The 23,681-nt window shown below is 34.7% G+C and overlaps 1 protein-coding gene across 1 annotated transcript; it reads left to right on the top strand.

Annotated features, from left to right (window-relative positions):
* The first annotated feature begins 859 nt into the window (after nt 1-859).
* LOC131979892 (CCN family member 1-like) lies at nt 860-18,033 on the top strand. The gene is made up of 6 exons (XM_059343968.1): nt 860-985; nt 11,944-12,003; nt 12,728-12,941; nt 13,721-14,071; nt 15,097-15,302; nt 17,676-18,033. The coding sequence occupies exons 2-6, from the start codon at nt 11,968-11,970 to the stop codon at nt 17,952-17,954; spliced, it is 1,086 nt and encodes a 361-aa protein (XP_059199951.1). The 5' UTR covers nt 860-985; nt 11,944-11,967; the 3' UTR covers nt 17,955-18,033.
* Nucleotides 18,034-23,681: the final 5,648 nt, after the last annotated feature.

Below are 23,681 nucleotides of genomic sequence, written 5' to 3'. Positions count from 1 at the left end.
GCCTACACTGTTTGTCCATAGTATTGCTAAATATTTTTTAATATACTTATTAGTATTTTTACAGTGGGTTTCACTTCCTTGTCCACTGAATATAATATATCCGTATTTATTTATTTATTTATTTATTAGGATTGTCTCTCATCTTCCCACCAATTTGGTAATGAAATTATTATGGCGGCTGCATCCTTTTTTTTTTACACTTCTAAAGTCTTCACTAATTGAAATGATAACAGAAGAGAAGGGCCAATTAGAAATATACAGTATTATAGACATGTTGGTGGCAATCTTCAACCTCACCACTAGATGTCACTACATTACACACACTTACATTTAAACGCTCTGAACCAAAGATTTTCTCCACCACTGGAAATGTGTTAAAATTAACACGTATCTACATAAAATATATGTATTTAATTCTTGAATATAGCTTACAAGTTGTCCAAAGCACTGGGATCACATATTACCAACAATGTCTCTAAAATGAACATATAAGGAGTAATCAAGGACAGAGTGAATGCAGCCTAATGAAGTGGTAACATTGTATTATATGAAAGAAGTACTCACTTAAAGGTCCTACACACCAGCACACCAACAGGTGTTTCCATTTATTTTGCCTTATTAGACCTCTTTCAACACTGTGTGGGTGTGTGCAGACCGTGCCTGACTAACAACTCCTTCACTCTCCTTGTTTGAGCAGAACAAATCACAGTTTTATTGTCCTTATTGGTACTGTTGACTGTGTTGTGGGACCTTATGTAATTCCCAGCACACAGTAGTTCCACCCACCTTCAACCTGAGCAGCAGTTTAATCAGCCTGGATAAGTGGAAACACCTGTGTGTGAATGCAGGGGCTTTGAAAAGAAGAAAACACTAATGTGTAAAGAACTGAGAAGCCTTGCTTTCAAAGTAAAATGTATGCAGTTTTTTTCTTATTTTATACTGTATCCAGTGGTGGAAAAACTATTCAGATCCCTTACAAGTAAAGGTGCTAGTACCACACTGTGTAATTACTGCACTACAAGTAAAAGTCCTGTAACTTACTTGTATCTTTTTTTTGTAATTTTGTGTGTTTTTTTTGTCATTTTGTGTGTTATTTGGTCATTTTGTGTCTTTTTTGTGTCTTTTTTTGGTCTTTTTGTGTCTTTTTTTCAGTCATTTTTTGTCTTTTTGGTGATTTTGTTTCTTTTTTGGGTCATTTTGTGTCTTTTATTGGTCATTTTGTGTCTTTTTGGGTCATTTGGTGTCTTTTCTGGTCATTTTGTGTCTTTTTTGATCATTCTGTGGCCGACCCCAAGGTTGAGAATAGCTGATCTACAGTACAACTAAAAACCAAATCTCATGGCATGAAATCGCATTAAATATTGGATATATAGCAACTGTTATACATGCATTAACAGTGAAAGTGTGAATGAAAGACATCAAAGCGTCATCGTAACGGCACAGTGAACTGCAGTGCATGCAAAGAACCAAAAAGACACAAAATGACTAAAAAAAAGACACAAAAAAGACACAAAATTACCAAATAACAAAGACCAAAAATAAAATTGGTAATATTGTTTCTTTTTTTGGTAATTTTGTGTGTTTTTTTGTCATTTTGTGTGTTATTTGGTAATTTTGTGTCTTTTTTTTTGTCTTTTTGTGTCTTTTTTTCAGTCATTTTGTGTCTTTTTGGTAATTTTGTTTCTTTTTTGGGTCATTTTGTGTCTTTTATTGGTAATTTTGTTTCTTTTTTTGGTCATTTTGTTTCTTTTTTGGGTCATTTTGTGTCTTTTATTGGTCATTTGGTGTCTTTTTGGGTCATTTTGTGGCCGACCCCAAGGTTGAGAATAGCTGATCTACAGTAAAACTAAAAACCAAATCTCATGGCATAAAATCGCATTAAATATTGGATATATAGCAACTGTTATACATGTAGTAACAGTGAAAGTGTGAATGAAAGACATCAGTAATGGCACAGTGAACTGCAGTGCATGCAAAGAACCAAAAACACACAAAAAGACCAAAAAAAAGACACAAAAAAGACACAAAATTACCAAATAACAAAGACCAAAAATAATATTGTTTCTTTTTTTGGTAATTTTGTGTGTTTTTTTGTCATTTTGTGTGTTATTTGGTCATTTTGTGTCTTTTTTGTGTCTTTTTTTGGTCTTTTTGTGTCTTTTTTTCAGTAATTTTTGTCTTTTTGGTAATTTTGTTTCTTTTTTGGGTCATTTTGTGTCTTTTTGGGTCATTTTGTGTCTTTTATTGGTCATTTTGTGTCTTTTTTGATCATTTTGTGGCCGACCCCAAGGTTGAGAATAGCTGATCTACAGTACAACTAAAAACCAAATCTCATGGCATAAAATCACATTAAATATTGGATATAAAGCAACTGTTATACATGTAGAAACAGTGAAAGTGTGAATGAAAGACATCAAAGCGTCATCGTAATGGCACAGTGAACTGCAGTGCATGCAAAGAACCAAAATAAAACTCAAGTAAACAGGAATTAAAATGCAAAATGGCAAAACAAGATTTCCACCTCCCTCTAATCATGATTTGCCACAAGCTGTTTGAGGATGTGAGTTGTTGTCAGGCTTGTTTTGTCACGTCGAGCTGGAAAACACCAAGCAGTAAAGCTACGGCGACTGTAAAATCAGGCCACGACCTTCTGTTTGCTCACTCGAAGGTCTTTTTGTGTAACGATAATGAGTTTTAGGCTCCATTAACTGCGTGGCTGTTGTTGCATCCCAGCAATGTCTGGAGGAGAATTGCAGCAGAAAGATGCCCTTTAAATGTCAGGTGTTAAAAGGTCAAACTGTATGTGGATCAGCCTCTCTACGTAAGAAAACAAAAATGTCAAAAGGGCAACAAAGCATCCACAGAAACTGACAATACATGCACTTTTCTCCAGACGAGCTAAGCGATGATTCACAGTATTCCTGTTACAGAGAGAGAGAAACATCCTGGGAATGTTGATTCAGCTGCAAAAAAAATCAGATGAACAAGAGAATGAGACACAATGAAAGGGAAAGACATTCATAGAAATGATGTAATGAACTAGATTTGACATGATATCTGCACAACTTTAGAGCCAGACATTCCCGTCCCAGCCAACACAAGCTTGTCTCACAACCATTGTGGTTTCACACTGCGAAGGTTTCCATTCTCTGCTGCCAATCTGTAGGCCACACTGAGTTTGAATCCCCTATTTTGTCTATTTTTCTCTTTCTTGCAGCATGACATTGCTTTTTACACTTTTCTTTTTTTCTCCATCTTCTCATCACATATCCACTAATGCAGTAGTTCTCAACCTTTTTGAGTCGCGACCCCAAATTTAACATGCATGTTGTCCGTGACCCCCGCTCACTGAACACAATCTCACACGCACAGTTCAGATCATACAAAAAAAGAAACAAAATGACCCAAAAAAGACACAAAATGACCAGAAAAGACACAAAATGACCAAAAAGACACAAATTGACCAGATAAGACACAAAATAACCCAAAAAAGAAAAAAAAAAGACCAAAAAAAGACACAAAAGGACCAAAAAAAGGAAACAAAATGACCAAAAAAGACACAAAATGACCAGAAAAGACACTAAATGACGAAAAAAAGACACAAATTGACCAAAAAAGACACAAAATGACCAAAAAAAGACACAAAATAACCCAAAAAAGAAAAAAAATGACCAAAAAAAGCAAAGAAAATTACCAAAAAAGACACAAAATGACCAAAAACACACACAAAATGACCAGAAAATACACAAAACGACTAAAAAAAGATACAAAATGACCAAAAAAACACAAAATTACCAAAAAAGGACCAAAAAAGACACAAATTGACCACAAAATGACCAAAAAAACACAAAATTACCAAAAAAGGGAAAAAAGGACCAAAAAAGACACAAATTGACCACAAAATGACCAAAAAAACACACAAAATGACAAAAAAAAGGACCAAAAAAGACACAAAATGACACAAAATGACCAAAAAAATGGAAAAAAAGGACCAAAAAAGACACAAATTGACCACAAAATGACCAAAAAAGTCACAAATTGACCACTAAATGACCAAAAAAAGACATTATAAATGACCAAAAAGACTAAAACACATTAACACATGAACACTTTAACACAGTGGAGACAGAGCTGACTTCCAAAATGATTTGCCGACCCCCAGAAATCATCTCGTGTCCCCAATTGGGGTCCCGACCCCAAGGTTGAGAACAGCTGCACTAATGTACCTTTCCCTTAAATGTCATCTTCAAGGACATATGGACTAAATCTACAAAGTAATTTAATTTCAACAGCATGCTGTGCAGAGTAAAGTATTATAAAAAAAAACAAGTAGAAACAGAAGATAAAAGTCTGGTCTCTGCTAGAATAATCAGGATAATCTCCAGGATGGGTTGCATAACATTTCTTATAAAATAACTAAATCCAGCTTTACAGTTATGGATGAACACAGGAACTTGGCAGCAAGATGAAAGAAAATAATCCAAATATGGACTTCTTTATGCGATAACATTTCCAATTCTTTTAGCTGTCGGAGGAACACTCTGACATTTGAGGGAAATATGCTTCTCTTTGTTTTTTTTTGTCATGAGTCCGATGAGATGATTACAAATGTCATGTCTCTTGAGTTGGAGCTTGAGTCAGTGTAAAAACTGGAAATAGACACTTGAATCAAATATTTATCAGCAGTTATCAGCTGTAGCCTGCTCCACCTGCTGGTAGGGCCAGCAGGTTGTTATCATCCCAGGGTGGAAGTGGTGTCACACAATGTGAAAGCAAAGAAACAGAGTATAAAGAAAGAAAAAGAAAAGCAGCTGTGTGGGTCGGCGTGTCAAACAAACCCAGGACTTCCACCCGGAAGGCCAGGGTTCATGTTTCATGTCAAAACAAACGTTTAGTCAGTTAATATCCGAACATAGTCTCACAGAAATCCGTGAAATAGCCACGGATTCGCTTAACTCAAACTCCGTGGAATAGCCACGGAATCACTCAAATTTCCGTGAAACTGACACGGATTTCGCTACAATGCAAGTTAATGACAGTCATAAATCTTTTCTTGTAAATTTGCGACTGTTTTTCTTGCAGATTTGCCACTTTAATCTAGTAAATTTGCAACTTTTTTCTTGAAATATTATCTGAAGTTACCAAATATAGTTATTTGCCTGATAAAGGGTTAATCAGAGGGGCATATTTAAAAACTGCAAATATGATATTTAAGCATTCAAAACCTTTATTTTACCTTATTTAAACATCTCATTTAAGTCTTTTTGGAAGATACAAATACATTGATTGAAACAATGAGACTTTCCAACAAGAACAGTTATTTTTGTACGACAATGGTATGCACAATTACTTTTTTTTTGTTTTGAAAAGTGCAGTAGAGTGAGAATGATCTTTTTTTTAAAATATACACAAGCTTTTATTGCTTTTATTTAACTACACAATGTACACATTCTTGGTTCCTTTTGTGCACAATGTGATATTGTTTGAAGAAAAAATAGGTAAGAATTGTTCCGTCATTCATCGTTATAAATTGATCATTTTATTATTAATTTGACACAGGGGCCACAGCAGGGGCCAAAGGCTTCTTCACAGGGGCAGTTGTATTTTTATTCATACTTGGCCCTAATATGCCGTCATAATCAAGTTCTCCTTGTACAAATCATTGAAGAATAACTCTGTTTGTGCGACTGTTTCTTGCAAAAAAAAATTCTAAATTTTTCATTTTTACATTGTACGTCATGGTGTCACCGTCTGTGACGTAGCCTGATCTTTGCTGATTAGCTGGAAGAAATCCATGTGGCTCTACGACCAAATAGAGAAACATTTTGACCCCATTTCGATATCCACCGAAGTTACTTAACATAGTTATTCGCCCGATAAAGGGTTAAAACTAAAAAGTATACAATGCAGAACATGCTTCTTGCTCTTCTGTGGGATTGGAACATGGACGTTTTACTGGTTGCAGGTCAGTTTAACATGCAGTGTCGTCCTTTCCAACTCCTCCAGCTGCCTCTATATATGCTTTCTATCCGATTTGTTCCCCTTTCCTAACATGGTTCTGCAAATTCTTTATATTACAGCTTTGGAGGGAAAAGTTTCCACTCTAAAACCACAACAGTCAGCAATTTCCAGGCATCTGCGAATGCACCGAGCTCACGCTTGTTCTCTCTTCTTCTTCCTGAACTGGCGCTGATTCAAACTGGCCCTTGTAACCCCAGTTAGATAAGAGGGGGGGCTGTGCCAGTCTGCATGCTCAGCCTCTTGTTCTCACAGGTTATAATGAAAGGAAAGGTATTTTTCTCCCCCAGATAACTCCCATTGTTCTTTGATGTGGATAGAAGAGGATGCTTTTTATCCTGGCAGCTATTTCAAAGAAACCTTCAATGTTCATCCTGAGTGGAATGTTGCTTCAGGCTTTTTTTTTTCGAGTCTTCTTCTTTCTTCTTCTTCTTTTTTTTTCTTGGTGTGTTTCTCATTCAGGCCGAGAAGGATTCCTCGGGTTCAAACATTCCATGAGGCTCATGTCTCCTTTTTTTTTTCGAAATATTTAAGTCAAACTCTAATCCATCCACACCCTTGTAAGTGATTGAGGGGAATTTCACCTGTGACTTTTAACACTAGCGAGGTTAGAGCAGTAGTTCTCTACCTTTTTGAGTCGCGACCCCCAATTTAACATGCATGTTGTCCGCGACCCCCGCTCACTGAACACAATCTCACATGCACAGTTCGGATCACTCAAAAAAGAAACAAAATGACCACAAACAGACACAAAATGACCAAAAAAGACACAAAATGACCAAAAAAGACACAAAATGACCACAAAAAGACACAAAATGACCAAAAAAGACACAAAATGACCACAAAAGACACAAAATGACCACAAAAAGACACAAAATGACAAAAAAAAGACACAAAATGACCAAAAAAGACACAAAATGACCACAAAAAGACACAAAATGACCAAAAAAGACACAAAATGACTAAAAAAAGACACAAAATGAGCAAAAAAACCCCACAAAATGACTAAAAAAAGACACAAAATCACCAAAAAAGACACAAAATGACAAAAAAAAGACACAAATTGACCAAAAAAGACACAAATTGACCAACAAAGACACAAAATGACCAAAAAAAGGAAACAAAATGACCAAAAAAGACACAAAATGACTAAAAAAAGACACAAAATGACCAAAAAAACCCACAAAGTGACTAAAAAAAGACACAAAATGACCAAAAAAGACACAAAATGACTAAAAAAAGACACAAAATGACCAAAAAAACCCACAAAATGACTAAAAAAGACACAAAATCACCAAAAAAGACACAAAATGACTAAAAAAAGACACAAAATCACCAAAAATGACAAAAAAAGACACAAATTGACCAAAAAAGACATAAAATGACCAAAAAAAGGAAACAAAATGACCAGAAAAAGACACAAAATTACCAAAAAGACTAAAACACATGAACACTTTAACACAGTGGAGACAGAGCTGACTTCCAAAATGATTTGTCGACCCCCAGAAATCATCTCGCGACCCCAACTGGGGTCCCGACCCCAAGGTTGAGAATAGCTGGGTTAGAGAATACAAACACACATCACAGACAAAGTGCAACAGTCTAAACACTATTTCGACCAACACAGAAATTCAGTTGGTCAGAGAAATATGTAGCTTTTCTTCAATATTTATGTCAGAACTTGTGGTATCCTGATGTTGAATCCCTTGTGGGGCTGCTCTCGAAAAGATTCAGGTATCTGAGCCAACTTTTTATACCTTACATAACTATATTTCATTTTCTTTCCAATCTCATTTGGAAAGAGTGTAGAGCAACTGAAAACATAAATAAATAGAAAAATAGAAATTAGGATTTGATTTTTTTTTTTTTAATCCATATATAAAGTTAGCTGTAATACTTGGACACTACATGTTGCAGTTATCTAAGACAGCTGTTCTCAACCTTGGGGTCGGGACCCCAATTGGGGTCGCGAGATGATTTCTGGGGGTCGCCAAATCATTTTGGAAGTCAGCTCTGTCTCCACTGTGTTAATGTGTTTTAGTCTTTTTGGTCATTTAATGTCTTTTTTTGGTCATTTTATGGTTTTTTTTTGTCATTTTGTGTTCTTTTTAGTCATTTTGTGTCTTTCTTTTAGTCATTTTGTGTCTTTTCTGGTCATTTTGTGTCTTGTTTTTGTCATTTTGTGGTCAATGTGTGTCTTTTTTTGCTCATTTTGTTTCCTTTTTGGTCATTTTGTGTCTTTTTTAGTCATTTTGTGTCTTTTTTTGGTCATTTTTTTCTTTTTTGGGTTATTTTGTTTCTTTTTTTGGTATTTTTTTCTTTTTTGGGTTATTTTGTTTCTTTTTTTTGGTCATTTTTGGTCAATTTGTATCTCTTTTTTGGTCATTTTGTGTCTTTTTTTGGTCATTTTGTGTCTTGTTTTTGTCATTTTGTGGTCAATTTGTGTCTTTTTTGGTCATTTTGTTTCCTTTTTGGTCATTTTGTGTCTTTTTTAGTCATTTTGTGTCTTTTTTTGGTCATTTTTTTCTTTTTTGGGTTATTTTGTTTCTTTTTTTGGTATTTTTTTTCTTTTTTGGGTTATTTTGTTTCTTTTTTTGGTCATTTTTGGTCAATTTGTATCTTTTTTTGGTCATTTTGTGTCTTGTTTTTGTCATTTTGTGGTCAATTTGTGTCTTTTTTGGTCATTTTGTTTCCTTTTTGGTCATTTTGTGTCTTTTTTAGTCATTTTGTGTCTTTTTTTGGTCATTTTTTTCTTTTTTGGGTTATTTTGTTTCTTTTTTTGGTATTTTTTTTCTTTTTTGGGTTATTTTGTTTCTTTTTTTTGGTCATTTTTGGTCAATTTGTATCTTTTTTTGGTCATTTTGTGTCTTTTTTTGGTCATTTTGTGTCTTGTTTTTGTCATTTTGTGGTCAATTTGTGTCTTTTTTGGTCATTTTGTTTCCTTTTTGGTCATTTTGTGTCTTTTTTAGTCATTTTGTGTCTTTTTTTGGTCATTTTTTTCTTTTTTGGGTTATTTTGTTTCTTTTTTTGGTATTTTTTTTCTTTTTTGGGTTATTTTGTTTCTTTTTTTTGGTCATTTTTGGTCAATTTGTGTCTTTTTTTGGTCATTTTGTGTCTTTTCTGGTCATTTTGTGTCTTTTTTGGTCATTTGTTTCCTTTTTTTGGTCATTTTGTTTCTTTTTTGGGTGATCTGAACTGTGCGTGTGAGATTGTGTTCAGTGAGCGGGGGTCGCGGACAACATGCATGTTAAATTGGGGGTCGCGACTCAAAAAGGTTGAGAACTACTGATCTAAGAGTGCATGAAAAGTAGATGGCAAGTTAGTTGGTAAATTAGTTAGCGAGCGAGCACAGAAGTATATTTCATAAGGTAGCTGTAAAATAACTGACCAAACAGTTGGAAGAGTTAGTTAAAAGTAATGGATAAACGGTTGAAATAGCTAAAAAATAATGAATTAAACAGTTGAAATAGTTAGCTTAAAGTAACAGATAAACAGTTCAAATAGTAAAAACTAAATGGATAAATAGTTAGCTAAAAGTAAAGGATAAACTGTTAAATAGTTAGCTAAAAGTAACCGATTAATTGTTAAAATAGTGAGCTATAGTTAGCTAAAAGCATAGACTGGATATAAATAATGGACGTAGTCAACGTGATGTCACCCATTGGTTTGTGGCCTGTCTGTTGGAAGCCATCTTGTTTCCGATACAGGAAGCAGACCATATTTGGACTGTGGAGGAGGAGAGGGATCTGATCACTGATTACAGCCTCTCTACCCCTCAACCTGACTGAGAGAAGCTGCTGCTAATTCATGTTAGCATTAACTGGGATGTTAGTTTTGGCTAGCAAAAAACAAAAAAAAAAACTTTCTTACCTCAGAAAAATGAACAGCGACTCCTTGGAGTGTCTGTTAGTCCAACCAAACACTGAACAAGACATTTTAACTGAACAAAACGTTCAAATAAACTGTCATTAAGTGAAAATACAGTGAAAGGGTCAAAGTTATGAGACCAAATCGGTAAACGTCCTTTTTTTATGTCTAAATAACGTCATATATAACTTTATTGACACGTTGCCGTGGATACGCATTGTTCTGCTTCTCTCCTGATGACGGCTCGCCTTGTCAGTGACCTGTCAATCAAAGGTAGCCCCGCCCCAAATCATACGATTCTTTATCTTCTATTTTCTTCAAAATGGGGCCATTAGTAGAACTATTGACATCATATTGTCTTGAAGAAGATTTTTTACTAGTGATTGAGACCATAGTGTTGTCCTAAATAAATTCTCTGAGGTAATAAAACAAGTGAGAAGTTTTCAAATTTTGCATATCCAAATAACTTTTAAGCAATAGTAGAATTGATTTATGAAAACAGCAACTATAATCTAGTGTATTTAGCAGCAAATAATATAATGCATTACTTGACTACAATTCAGTTTTCACTACAAAACATGTAGAAGCCAATATTTGCAATGTAATGTTTTTAGTTTTTAGTTTTTTTAACATACACTACCGGTCAAAAGTTTTAGAACACCCCAATTGTTCCAGTTTTTTATTGAAATTCAAGCAGTTCAAGTCAAATGAACAGCTTGAAAGGGTCCAAAGGTAAGTGGTGAACTGCCAGAGGTAAATAAAAAAAGGTAAGCTTAACCAAAACTGGAAAATAATGTACATTTCAGAATTATACAAGTAGGCCTTTTTCAGGGAACAAGAAATGGGTTAACAACTTAACTCTATGGAGTCTTGGGCTATTTTGTCCATTTTTGAATTCTTTTCATGTCTTTGTAAGTCATTTTGTGTCTTTTTTTGGTCATTTTGTGTCTTTTTGTGTCTTTTTTTGGTCCTTTTGTGTCCTTTTTTTGTCATTTTGTGTCTTTTTTGTCATTTTGTGTCTTTTTAGTCAATTTGTGTCTTTTTGTGTCTTTTTTTGGTCTTTTTGTGTCTTTTTTTGGTCATTTTGTGTCTTTTTGTGTCTTTTTTTGTCATTTTGTGTCCTTTTTTGGTCGTTTTGTGTCTTTTTTTTGTCATTTTGTGTCTTTTTTTTGTCATTTTGTCCATTTTTTAATTCTTTTCATGTCTTTGTAAGTCATTTTGTGTCTTTTTTGGTCATTTTGTGTCTTTTTGTGTCTTTTTTTGGTCCTTTTGTGTCCTTTTTTTGTCATTTTGTGTCTTTTTTTGTCATTTTGTGTCTTTTTAGTCAATTTGTGTCTTTTTGTGTCTTTTTTTGGTCATCTTGTGTCTTTTTTTGTCATTTTGTGTCTTTTTGTGTCTTTTTTTGGCCATTTTGTGTCTTTTTTTTTGTCATTTTGTGTCTTTTTTTTGTCATTTTGTCCATTTTTTAATTCTTTCATGTCTTTGTAAGTCATTTTGTGTCTATTTTTTGTCATTTTGTGTCTTTTTTTAGTCCTTTAGTCCAACATAAAATGTGATGTTGAATCTTTTTTTTTCCTTTCAAAACACTATCATGCTCAATAAAGAATTTTAAATGTTGCAAATGTGCATTCATTTCAGAGTACACTGAGACATTAAACTGCATAATTTTCAATTAAATTCTGGAAAAGAAAAACTTTTGACCAGTAGTGTAGTATAAATCATTTCAGGAATGGGGTTTTCTTCATGATTACAGAACAGATATAAAAATGTTAATTACATGGCTCCATGGGAGAGAAAGCCCTGAAAGGATGGAGGTTAGACTGGGTGGTTCTTGGCTCTCTGAGTGAGAGGAGAGGACGGAGGGGAGGGGGTTATTATGGGAGGACTCCTGGATCAGCATTCCTCTCATAGTTTCGGGACACCTCTTCAGCCCCGCGTACGTCAAATCTGCTGTGAGTGTATAAAAGGAGATGGGGACTCCAAAAGAGGGAGAGTAAGCACTCAGCAACTCACTGCCAGGTCTCAGGTTTTTATACAGTTGTTGTTTTTTTTACACAGGAAAGATAACTTTAATTTCTGAAGATGTGGAAAGTCTTTATGATCGTCTGCGTTGCACTGGTGAGGAAATGATCTCTGTTCATTCATAAGCTGCTTGTCTTGCTGTTATAAGCTGATTTAGTCTTTTTGGTCGTTTAATGTCTTTTTTTGGTCATTTTGTGTCTTTTTTGGTCCTTTTTTCCCTTTTTTTGGTCATTTTGTGTTTTTTTTGGTCATTTTGTGGTCAATTTGTGTCTTTTTTGGTCCTTTTTTCCCCTTTTTTGGTTATTTTGTGTTTTTTTGGTAATTTTGTGTTGCTTTTTTTGTCATTTTGTGTTGTTTTTTTGTCATTTTGTATCTTTTTTTAGTCGTTTTGTGTATTTTCTGGTCATTTTGTGTGTTTTTTTGGTCATTTTGTGGTCAATTTGTGTCTTTTTTGGTCATTTTCTTTCCTTTTTTGGTCATTTTGTGTCTTTTTTTGGTCTTTTTTTTTCTTTTTTGGGTTATTTTGTGTCTTTTTTTGGTCATTTTATGTCATTTTTGGTCATTTTGTTTACTTTTTTCTGGTCATTTTGTTTCCTTTTTTTGGGTGATCTGAACTGTGCGTGTGAGATTGTGTTCAGTGAGCGGGGGTCGTGGACAACATGCATGTTAAATTGGGGGTTAATGTTAAAAAAAAGTCTGCGTTACACTGGTGAGGAAATGATCTCTGTTCATTCATAAGCTGCTTGTCTTTGCTGTTATAAGAGGACTTTTTTTTTTTTGGAGGCAAACATTTGATACAGAATTGTCTGTTTTATCTCAGGTGTCGGCCTCGTGTCCGGAGGATTGTCGGTGTCCCCCCGACACCCCCAGATGTGCAGCAGGAGTCAGTCTCATACTGGACGGCTGTGGATGCTGTAAAGTTTGTGCACAGCAGCTGTTTGAAGACTGCAGCGAGACTCAGCCGTGTGACCACACAAAGGGACTGGAGTGCAACCTCGGAGGGGGATACGGCTCCGCTAGGGGCATCTGTCGAGGTACAGTAACTCCTGTTTGGTCCCTTCTTTCTTTTTTTTAATGAATTTGCTAATTTCCACACATGTCCATATGTTTTGGTCTTGTCCTTCACTACTTAATTTTTGGACACAGATATTCAACTCTATTTCTGTTTGTACAGGGGTTCAATTTGATCCAACAGCATGTAGCGCTTTGTTTGGGGTCTTACCTCCTACTTTGCAGCTTCCTAAATGTAAAGCAGACTTTGTAGCCTTTGTTTCCTTATTGGCTAGACGTTTGATTTTATTGAGATGGAAGTCTTCTGCACCGCCTTCTCACTCCTCTTGGATCAGGGACATCCTGGTTAGGTGCTCCATACATGGTTCTCTTGCAAAGTTTGATAAAACTTGGGGTCCATTTTTTGCACATGTTGAGGGATTGATTTTTACAGCTGAGTAGCCATCCTGATTGTCTACTAGTTGTGAGTTTTTCTTGTGTGATTTTGTAGCATGCTGGGAATGTTTTTTATTTATCTCTGCTTAAGTGAACATATTATTAGACTTTTATTTAGCAGTGGGTGACCTGTTTGTGTTTTTGTTTTGTTCTGTGTATTTGTTGTTTGCTTCCATTTTTATTTATTTATTTTATTTTATTATTTTATATTTTATGTATTATTTTTATTATTATTATTATTTTACTTGTTACACTTGACACTGTTTTGACTCTCGTAATGTCATCTCTTGATTTTGTTATGTCACTGAAAAAAAAAAAGAATTTGCTAATTTCCAACCTCACTACTTCCTCTGTTTCTCTAAAATAGCCAAATCAGATGGAAGAACATGTGAGTACAACACCAAGATTTTCCAGAACGGGGAAATCTTCCGTCCGAACTGCAAACACCAGTGCACTTGCATGGACGGCGCTGTTGGATGTGTCTCCCTCTGCCCACATCAGCTCATGCTGCCTTCACTGGGCTGTGCAAAGCCAAAGCGTGTGAAGGTTCAGGGACGCTGCTGTGAGCAGCTCGTCTGCCCCGAGGAGACGAATACAAAGAGCTCTGTGGCACAGAAACACAGAAAAAAACCTGGCAAAGACAAACCGTCTGAAGACGAGCTTACCAACAAGAATGAGCTGGCTCCGGTGTGGAGAGGAGAATCAAACTCTTTACCTGGTGAGCACATTTGTCTGGTTTCTTTTCTGAAAAAAAAAGACACAAAATGACAAAAAAAGACACCAAAAGACACAAAATGACTAAAAAAAGACACAAAATGACCAAAAAAGACACCAAAAGACACAAAATGACTAAAAAAAGACACAAAATGACAAAAAAAGACACCAAAAGACACAAAATGACTAAAAAAGACACAAAATGACCAAAAAAAGACACAAAATGACCAAAAAAAGACATGAAAAGAATTCAAAAATGGACAAAATAGCCCAAGACTCCATAGAGTTAAGTTGTTAACCCATTTCTTGTTCCCTGAAAAAGGCCTACTTGTATAATTCTGAAATGTACGTTATTTTTCAGTTTTGGTTAAGCTTACCTTTTTTTATTTACCTCTGGCAGTTCACCACTTACCTTTGGACCCTTTCAAGCTGTTCATTTGACTTGAACTGCTTGAATTTCAATAAAAAACTGGAAAAATTGGGGTGTTCTAAAACTTTTGACCGGTAGTGTATGTGTGCTTTACTTGAGTATTTCCATTTTATGTAACTTTATACTTCTACTCCACTACATTTTGGGAAATATTGTACTTTTACTCTACTTACATTTAGCTGACAACTTTAGTTACATGTCAGGTAAAGATTTAACATAAAAACATGATCAATTTTAATGAGTAGCCTTTTTTTTTATTTTTTATTTAAACCTTATAACAGTATATTAAGTAGTTAAAATGAGTCATATTTCTGGTGAGAATAACTTAGATGTCATCCCTTTAACCCATTGACTCCTAAAACGCCTGTAAAACCTCTGGGTGATTTTAAAATCACCCCCTAAAACCTGAAGTTTTTCTGGAAATTCAACAGAAGTGTCAACGCTTCTACTAAATAATAGATTTTTCAGCCTCTGTAGCAGATAGAAATGAAATTCAAAAAGTATTTGAAAGCTTATACAAATACTACAAAACGACGTATCCGCTTTCCAGGCTTCAATGGGTTAAACTCTTCTTAACTTTATTGTTTTCCTCTGTGCAGCTTTCAGGAGTCAGCCAATGGGCCACATGTTGGTCAGAGGAGTCAAATGTGTGTCTCAAACCACAGCTTGGTCCCCCTGCTCCAAATCCTGCAGCCCTGGAGTGTCCACCAGGCTCACCAACAGCAACGCCCAGTGCAAACTGGTGAAAGAGACTCGGATTTGCGAAGTCCGTCCATGCAAACATGCAACCGTAACCAGATTGAAGGTAAATTCCACTTTTTCGGGCATGTTAACCCTCTATGGCAGTAGTTCTCAACCTTTTTGAGTCGCGACCCCCAATTTAACATGCATGTTGTCCGCGACCCCCGCTCACTGAACACAATCTCACACGCTCAGATCAGATCACCCAAAAAAGAAACAAAATGACCACAAAAAGACACAAAATGACTAAAAAAGACACAATGACCCAAAAAAGGGAAACAAAATGACCAAAACAGACACAAATTGACCACAAAATGATCAAAAAAAGACACAAAATGACCAAAAAATACACAAAATGACCAGAAAAGACACAAAATGACAAAAAGACACAAAATGACCAAAAAAAGAAACAAAATGACCAAAAAAAGACACAAAATGACCAAAAAAAAGACACAAAATGACCCAAAAAAGAAACAAAATGACCAAAAAAATACACAAAATGGCCAAAAAAGGAAACAAAATGACCAAAAAAGACACAAAATGACCAAAAAATACACAAAATTACCAAAAAATACACAAAATGACCAAAAAAAGACACAAAATGACCCAAAAAAGAAACAAAATGACCAAAAAAAGGCACAAAATGACCAAAAAAAGACACAAAATGACCCAAAAAAGAAACAAAATGACTAAAAAAAGACACAAAATGGCCAATAAAGGACACAAAATTACCAAAAAAAAGACATTAAATGACCAAAAAGACTAAAACACATAAACACATGAACACTTTAACACAGTGGAGACAGAGCTGACTTCCAAAATGATTTGGCGACCCCCAGAAATCATCTCGCGACCCCAATTGGGGTCCCGACCCCAAGGTTGAGAATAGCTGCTCTATGGTACGGTGTTGTCCTCAGGCAACATCCCCATTTTTGGCCTGTCAGATTTCTACAATGCATGTTTTTCAGTGATGCGATACTTTAAAAAAGAGGGAAGAATATAGGGAACCAATAGCAATGCTTTAATTTGTCACATGACCTCCAGGAGGCCATATTGAAACCCTATTTTGCAGACTTTTCCAAAGTAAAAACACCTTTGCCATTTTGCGCCACAAAAAAATAACTCAAAAAGTAATTTCCTTCCCTTTTCTATCTGGAAAAAAAAAAAAATCCTACTTATAGGTGAGTAAAACTTCATTTTTGATAGTTTCATACACTTCAAGTGTTCAAGACATTCATTTCAATGGGTCGTTGGTTCAATTGTACAATGTTGCCTAAAGGCAAGAAACCGGTTTTAAAAAAGTCCCTTTTATAATTTTTTTTTTTATTTAAAATGTTATGTATTGTACCCTGTTGAAGTTACTGAATCTTTTACACGTGTAAAATTGTAAAAACTTTCTTTTTCACTTGTGCACAAACCCCCAAAAACTTCCAAAAACAAAAAAAAAGAAATATAAATTTCTTCATGTTCATCTTCATTGTGTTTATTTAGTCTATTTTAAGACAAAAAAAACACCCCAAACATTTTTTCCTAACTGGCATCATAATGCGTACCATAGATCAGTAGTTCTCAACCTTTTTGAGTCGCGACCCCCAATTTAACATGCATGTTGTCCGTGACCCCCGCATCACCCAAAAAAGAAACAAAATGACCAAAAAAGGAAACAAAATGACCAAAAAAGACACAAATTGACCACAAAATGATCAAAAAAAGACACAAAATGACCAAAAAAGACACAAAATGACCAAAAAAAGACATAAAATGACCAAAAAAGACACGAAATGACCAAAAAAAGAAACAAAATGACCAAAAAAGACACAAAATGACCACAAAATTGACCAAAAAAAGACACAAAATGACCAAAAAAAGACACAAAATGACCAAAAAAGACACAAAATGACCACAAAATTGACCAAAAAAAGACACAAAATGACCAAAAAAAGACACAAAATGACCAAAAAAATACACAAAATGACCAAAAAACCCCACAAAATCACCAAAAAAAAAGACACAAAATCACCAAAAAAGAAACAAAAAAGGAAACAAAATGACCAAAAAAGACACAAATTGACCACAAAATGATCAAAAAAAGACACAAAATGACCAAAAAAAGACACAAAATGACCAAAAACAGACACAAAATGACCAAAAAAGACACAAAATGACAAAAAAAAAACATTCAATGACCAAAAAGACTAAAACACATTAACACATGAACACTTTAACACAGTGGAGACAGAGCTGACTTCCAAAATGATTTGGCGACCCCCAGAAATCATCTCGCGACCCCAATTGGGGTCCCGACCCCAAGGTTGAGAATGGCTGCCATAGAGGGTTAAAAATGTGATTATTTCATTACATGGTGGTCTGTAATCTTATTTGTCTTACTTTGTAAATCACATTAACATTTACACATGCTCTCCTTTTCCCCTTACAGAAAGGTCAGAAATGTAACCACATAGAAAAGGCCAGCCGTCCGGTGAAAATGTCCCATGCAGGCTGCCGTAGCCTGAAAAAATTCCAGCTGAAGTACTGCGGGTCGTGCTCAGACGGTCGAAGCTGCAGGCCGAACCGGACCCAGACGGTTCCTGTCGACTTCAGATGCAAAAACGGAGAAATGATCAGCAGGATGGTGATGATGATCGAGTCCTGCAGGTGTCACCTGAACAACAAAAAGACACCGCTTCACAATGACATCCACAAACTGAACATTTAAAGTTGTGAAAGATAATCTCTTATTGAAAAAATTGCACTTTGTGGTTGCAGACATCTGCCAACCTGGTCTCACAGGAATCCGTGAAATAGCCACAGATTTCGCTGAACTCAAAATCCGTGGAATAGCCACGGAATCGCTCAAATTTCCGTGAAACTGACACGGATTTCGCTACAATGCAAGTTAATGACAGTCATATCCCGTGGCTATTCCATGGATATTTGTTCCTATTGGTTTGTTCCAAGTCACGTGACTTTCAAGGTCCCGGCGGTCAGAACAAAAAACATGGCGGACAGTTCTCTCATTTTTAGTGAAAAATCAATATTTTGACTTAGTTTCTGCATAAAAATGGATTTTGATCACATTTCTAGCGAGAAATATATGTTTTATTTTCTAAATATTCACTCAGTGAATGTACATAATCACTTTGCATTGTAGCGAAATCCGTGTCAGTTTCACGGAAATTTGAGCGATTCCGTGGCTATTCCACGGATTTTGAGTTAAGCGAAATCCGTGGCTATTTCACGGATTTCTGTGAGACCATGTTGCATCTGCAGGATGAACTCCTTGAACTGTTTAGTTCAAGATTTTGCTTCGTGACACTGGAGCCTCGTGGTTTGCTTCTTTTTTTGAAGCTTTATTCTTACATTGTAAAAATGATTTTTTATAGTTAAATAAAAACATATTTTATACACATACTTAACATATTTAAGCCTCACTTGACAAGACATGTCACATGACAACATGGAAATGATGTAAAAAACTATGGCAGCTACTAAATCAGTCATTACACATGTCGCCATGTTTCTGTTGATTTACTGCAGTAGTTCTCAACCTTTTTGAGTCGCGACCCCCAATTTAACATGCATGTTGTCCGCGACCCCCGCTCACTGAACAGAATCTCACACACACAGTTCAGATCACCCAAAAAAGAAACAAAATGACCAAAAAAAGTAAACAAATTACCAAAAAAGACACAAAATGACCAGAAAAGAAACAAAATGACCAAAAAAAGTAAACAAATGACCAGAAAAGACACAAATTGACCAAAAATGACCAAAAAAATAAACAAAATGACCAGAAAAGACACAAAATTACCAAAAAAGGACACAAATTGACCAAAAAAAGAAACATAATAACCCAAAAAAGAAAAAAACTACCAAAAAAAGACACAAAATGACCAAAAAGGAAACAAAATGACCAAAAAAGACACAAATTGACCACAAAATGACAAAAACAAGACACAAAATGACCAGAAAAGACACATAATGACCAAAAAAAAGACACAAAATGACTAAAAAAGACACAAAATTACAAAAAAAACCACATTAAGTGACCAAAAAGACTAAAACACATTAACACATGAACACTTTAACACAGTGGAGACAGAGCTGACTTCCAAAATGATTTGGCGACCCCCAGAAATCATCTCACGACCCCAATTGGGGTCCCGACCCCAAGGTTGAGAACAGCTGATTTACTGTACTTATTAATTTTATTTATAGTGTTAAATACTTACACATCACTCAGTGTGTTGCTATGTTTAATCATGGTTTATTGTACAATAATATTGGTTGTGTAAAATGCTTTGAAGTCTGAAAATGTTCTGTAGTAAAGTCAAAGTTTGCAATTTAACTGCAGACTGTGTCAATAATATGTTTTATTTTCATAAATAAACACATAAAACAGTGCTGCAGTACTGCCGTTTTCTAGTTATTATACTCTGCTGAAAAAAGCAAACATTTGGGGCAATAATCTGGAAAAAAGAGGAAATTCTCAGGGGGTCTGTTGTAACCGTTTTTAAAGGAAATGAGCTATAATGTTTCAACTGCATCTGGCTGACCCACTTCTGAGACGACCTACATGCCACCGAATAGTTCAGGGAATGAGTGTAATGTAAACCTGAGAGTGGTTTCCCTGCTGCTGGACAGATGCTGGGCACAAGCTGCACAATTTTATTTCATGAAAGAGTTATAGGGCAACTGAGAGTCATTTGAACTTTCCACAGAGATATGCAGAATAGAGGGCAATCCCTCATTTACAATCTTACATTTGAAAATGTGTGAGTCTGAATAATGAATCTCACACAGTGAGAATTAGCTGGATATGATTTCCTTTCTAAAGTTTCTTTGACAAGCAGTTGTAAGTATATTCATTCAAGTACAACTTAGAGGTACACTACTGGTCAAAAGTTTTAGAACACACCAACTTTTCCAGAATTTAATTGAAAATGATGCAGTTTAATGTCTCAGTGTACTCTGAAATTAATGCACATTTGCAACATTTAAAATTCTTTATTGAGCATGATAGTGTTCTGAAAGTAAAAAAAAAATTCAAAATCACATTTTATGTTGGACTAAAGGACTAAAAAAAGATACAAAATGACAAAAAAAGACACAAAATGACAAAAAAAGACACCAAAAGACACAAAATGACTAAAAAAAGACACAAAATGACCAAAAAAAGACACATGACTGAAAAAAGACACAAAATGACCAAAAAAAGACACAAAATGACTAAAAAAAGACACAAAATGACCAAAAAAAGACACAAAATGACAAAAAAAGACACCAAAAGACACAAAATGACTAAAAAAAGACACAAAATGACACAATGACTAAAAAAAGACACAAAATGACTAAAAAAAGACACAAAATGACCAAAAAAAGACACAAAATGACTAAAAAAAGACACAAAATGACCAAAAAAAAGACACAAAATGACAAAAAAGACACAAAAAGACACAAAATGACTTACAAAGACATGAAAAGAATTAAAAAATGGACAAAATAGCCCAAGACTCCATAGAGTTAAGTTGTTAATCCACTTCTTGTTCCCTGAAAAAGGCCTACTTGTATAATTCTGAAATGTACATTATTTTCCAGTTTTGGTTAACCTTACCTTTTTTTATTTACCTCTGGCAGTTCACCACTTACCTTTGGACCCTTTCAAGCTGTTCATTTGACTTGAACTGCTTGAATTTCAATAAAAAACTGGAAAAATTGGGGTGTTCTAAAACTTTTGACCGGTAGTGTATGTGTGCTTTACGTGACTATTTCCATTTTATGTAACTTTATACTTCTACTCCACTACATTTGAGGAAATATTGTACTTTTCATTCTCTACTGACATTGAGCTGCCAGCTTTAGTTACATGTCAGGTCAAAGATTTAACATAAAAAACATGATCAATTTTAATGAGTAGCCTTTTTTTAAAGTTTTTAATTAAACCTTATAACAGTATATTAAGTAGTTAAAATGAGTCATATTTCTACAAAATTAAAACACTGCTTACATAAATGCATCAATAATAATAATTCTTTTTACTCTATTTTTTTGGAATATTCTGCATAACAAGTACTTTTAATTTTGATACTTTAAGTACATTTTGACTTGTACTTTCACTTCAGTAAGTTTTGACTGCAGGACTTTTACTTGTAGTAGAGTAACTTCACAGTGTGGTATTAGTACTTTTACTTAACCCATAAGAACCTATGGTGACACGCTTGTAACAAACACTTTAAATCTTCTATAATCTCCCATATTCAGCTTTATGCTTCACTTTAACTCATTAAATCCCTCAGCAAGACAAGAAGTGACTTCTCCAAAATATGTGTGACTGAAAATTTCAAAAAGCTTTTTTTTGTTACTAGGCTAAAGTTTAAACCCATTTAACAATTCTAATTCTAATCTAAGTACATTTGACCAAATATAAACAAAAAATAATCCGATCCTATCCTGTCACAATTTCGATATATGTTGTGGAGATGCAAAGAAAAAGGCAAATTTGTGTTTCTGTGAGCAGAAAAGGTGTCTAGTTTATTTATTTTAAAATAAGAAATATCATAAACATAACTTCCATAAACGCCCAATCTAACATATATGTCATATCACAGATCTTTTGACACTTTTAGATTAAAAAAAAAAAATTAAAACATCATAAATGTGTTCTATGTGGTTCACTTGGTCTGTGGTATATCCCCCATATTTTTACTTTAAGGATTAATGATTAAGAGACACAAAATGACTAAAAAAAGACACAAAGTGACTAAAAAAAGACACAAAATGACTTACAAAGACATGAAAAGAATTAAAAAAATTGACAAAATAGCCCAAGACTCCATAGAGTTAAGTTGTTAACCCATTTCTTGTTCCCTGAAAAAGGCCTACTTGTATAATTCGGAAATGTACATTATTTTTCAGTTTTGGTTAAGCTTACCTTTTTTTTATATCCCCCATATTTTTACTTTAAGGATTAATGGGTCTGGGTTCTTATGGGTTAAATAAGGGATCTGAATACTTTTTCCACCACTGATAAATTGTAAAATAGTATTCTGCTGTTCTGTCTAATCTGAATTATGACTTTGTGTGAATAAAAAACGTTTAGAATTTGTAAATAAATGAATAAATAAAAGGACAAATGGGTCATCCAGCTCCTTTGAGCCTAGAAAGCCCATAAGCTCAGGGTGTGTCCGTCACTGTGCTGAATCATGAAACCAAACAAATGGCCAGAACTCTCATGTAAGTTTATTTTCCAGCGAACAGCGAGAGGAAAGCAAATTCCCAAAGTGTGATCAACTGAATTACGTAAAGGGGCAAGACCAAGAGAGGCAGAAGGAAAAACAGGACTTCTGACGCACACAGAGATGAAATGGTTCCATCCCCTGACGGAGAACACAACAATAGAGCTTTGTCTGTGAGAACTTGAGAGGAGAACGGCTCTCTCAGGGGACCAGGGCCACTGCAAGAACACATCAGACTGACTCAGGTCTGCTAGTTTATTACCATAGATACGGAGCGGGGCCACAAGAAACAACAGAACAAGAAGAGGAAGAAATACAGTACAGTGCAAACAGTTTTTTTTGGGTAAATGATGTTCTTGTGCGTGCGTCTACATTGCATCATTGTATCAAATGACCAAAAAAGACACAAAATGACCAGAAAAGACACAAAATGACACAAAAAAAGACACAAAATTACTAAAAAAAAGACAGAAAATGAGCAAAAAAAGGAAACAAAATGAGCAAAAAAAGGAAACAAAATGACCCAAAATTACTAAAAAAAAAAGACACAAAATGACCAAAAAAAGGAAACAAAATGACCAAAAAAGACACAAATTGACCACAAAATTATCAAAAAAAGACACAAAATGACCCAAAAAAAGGAAACAAAATGACCAAAAAGACACAAAATGACACAAAATTACTAAAAAAAAAGACACAAAATGAGCAAAAAAAGGAAACAAAATGACCAAAAAAAGGAAACAAAATGACCCAAAAAAAGACACAAAATTACTAAAAAAAAAAGACACAAAATGAGCAAAAAAAGGAAACAAAATGACCAAAAAAGACACAAATTGACCACAAAATGATCAAAAAAAGACAAAAATGAGCAAAAATGACACAAAATGACCAAAAAAGACACAAAATGACCAAAAAAAGACACAAAATTACTAAAAAAAAGACACAAAATGACCAAAAAAAGCCTCAGGAATATAAAACGTTCCATTACAAAAGCACGAGATCAGACAATAAACAGGGTTTCAAGTGGTTTGGAAAATGTCCCGGTGTTGCATGCATCTCAGTAATTATGTTTGCAGCCCTGAAGGTATGAAGCTTCACAACTGGCAGCTAAACAATTGATTTTCTGCATCATTTAATCTCAGGCCAGCTGAGATTTAGAACATTCAATATACATCACTCGTTTTCTTTTGATTACTACAGGAACAGAT

Source organism: Centropristis striata, chromosome 11, assembly GCF_030273125.1.
Source record: "Centropristis striata isolate RG_2023a ecotype Rhode Island chromosome 11, C.striata_1.0, whole genome shotgun sequence".
Taxonomy (NCBI): Eukaryota; Metazoa; Chordata; class Actinopteri; order Perciformes; family Serranidae; genus Centropristis; species Centropristis striata.
The sequence above is the reverse complement of the archived record's forward strand: the minus strand, read 5'-3'. Positions and strand labels throughout refer to the sequence as shown.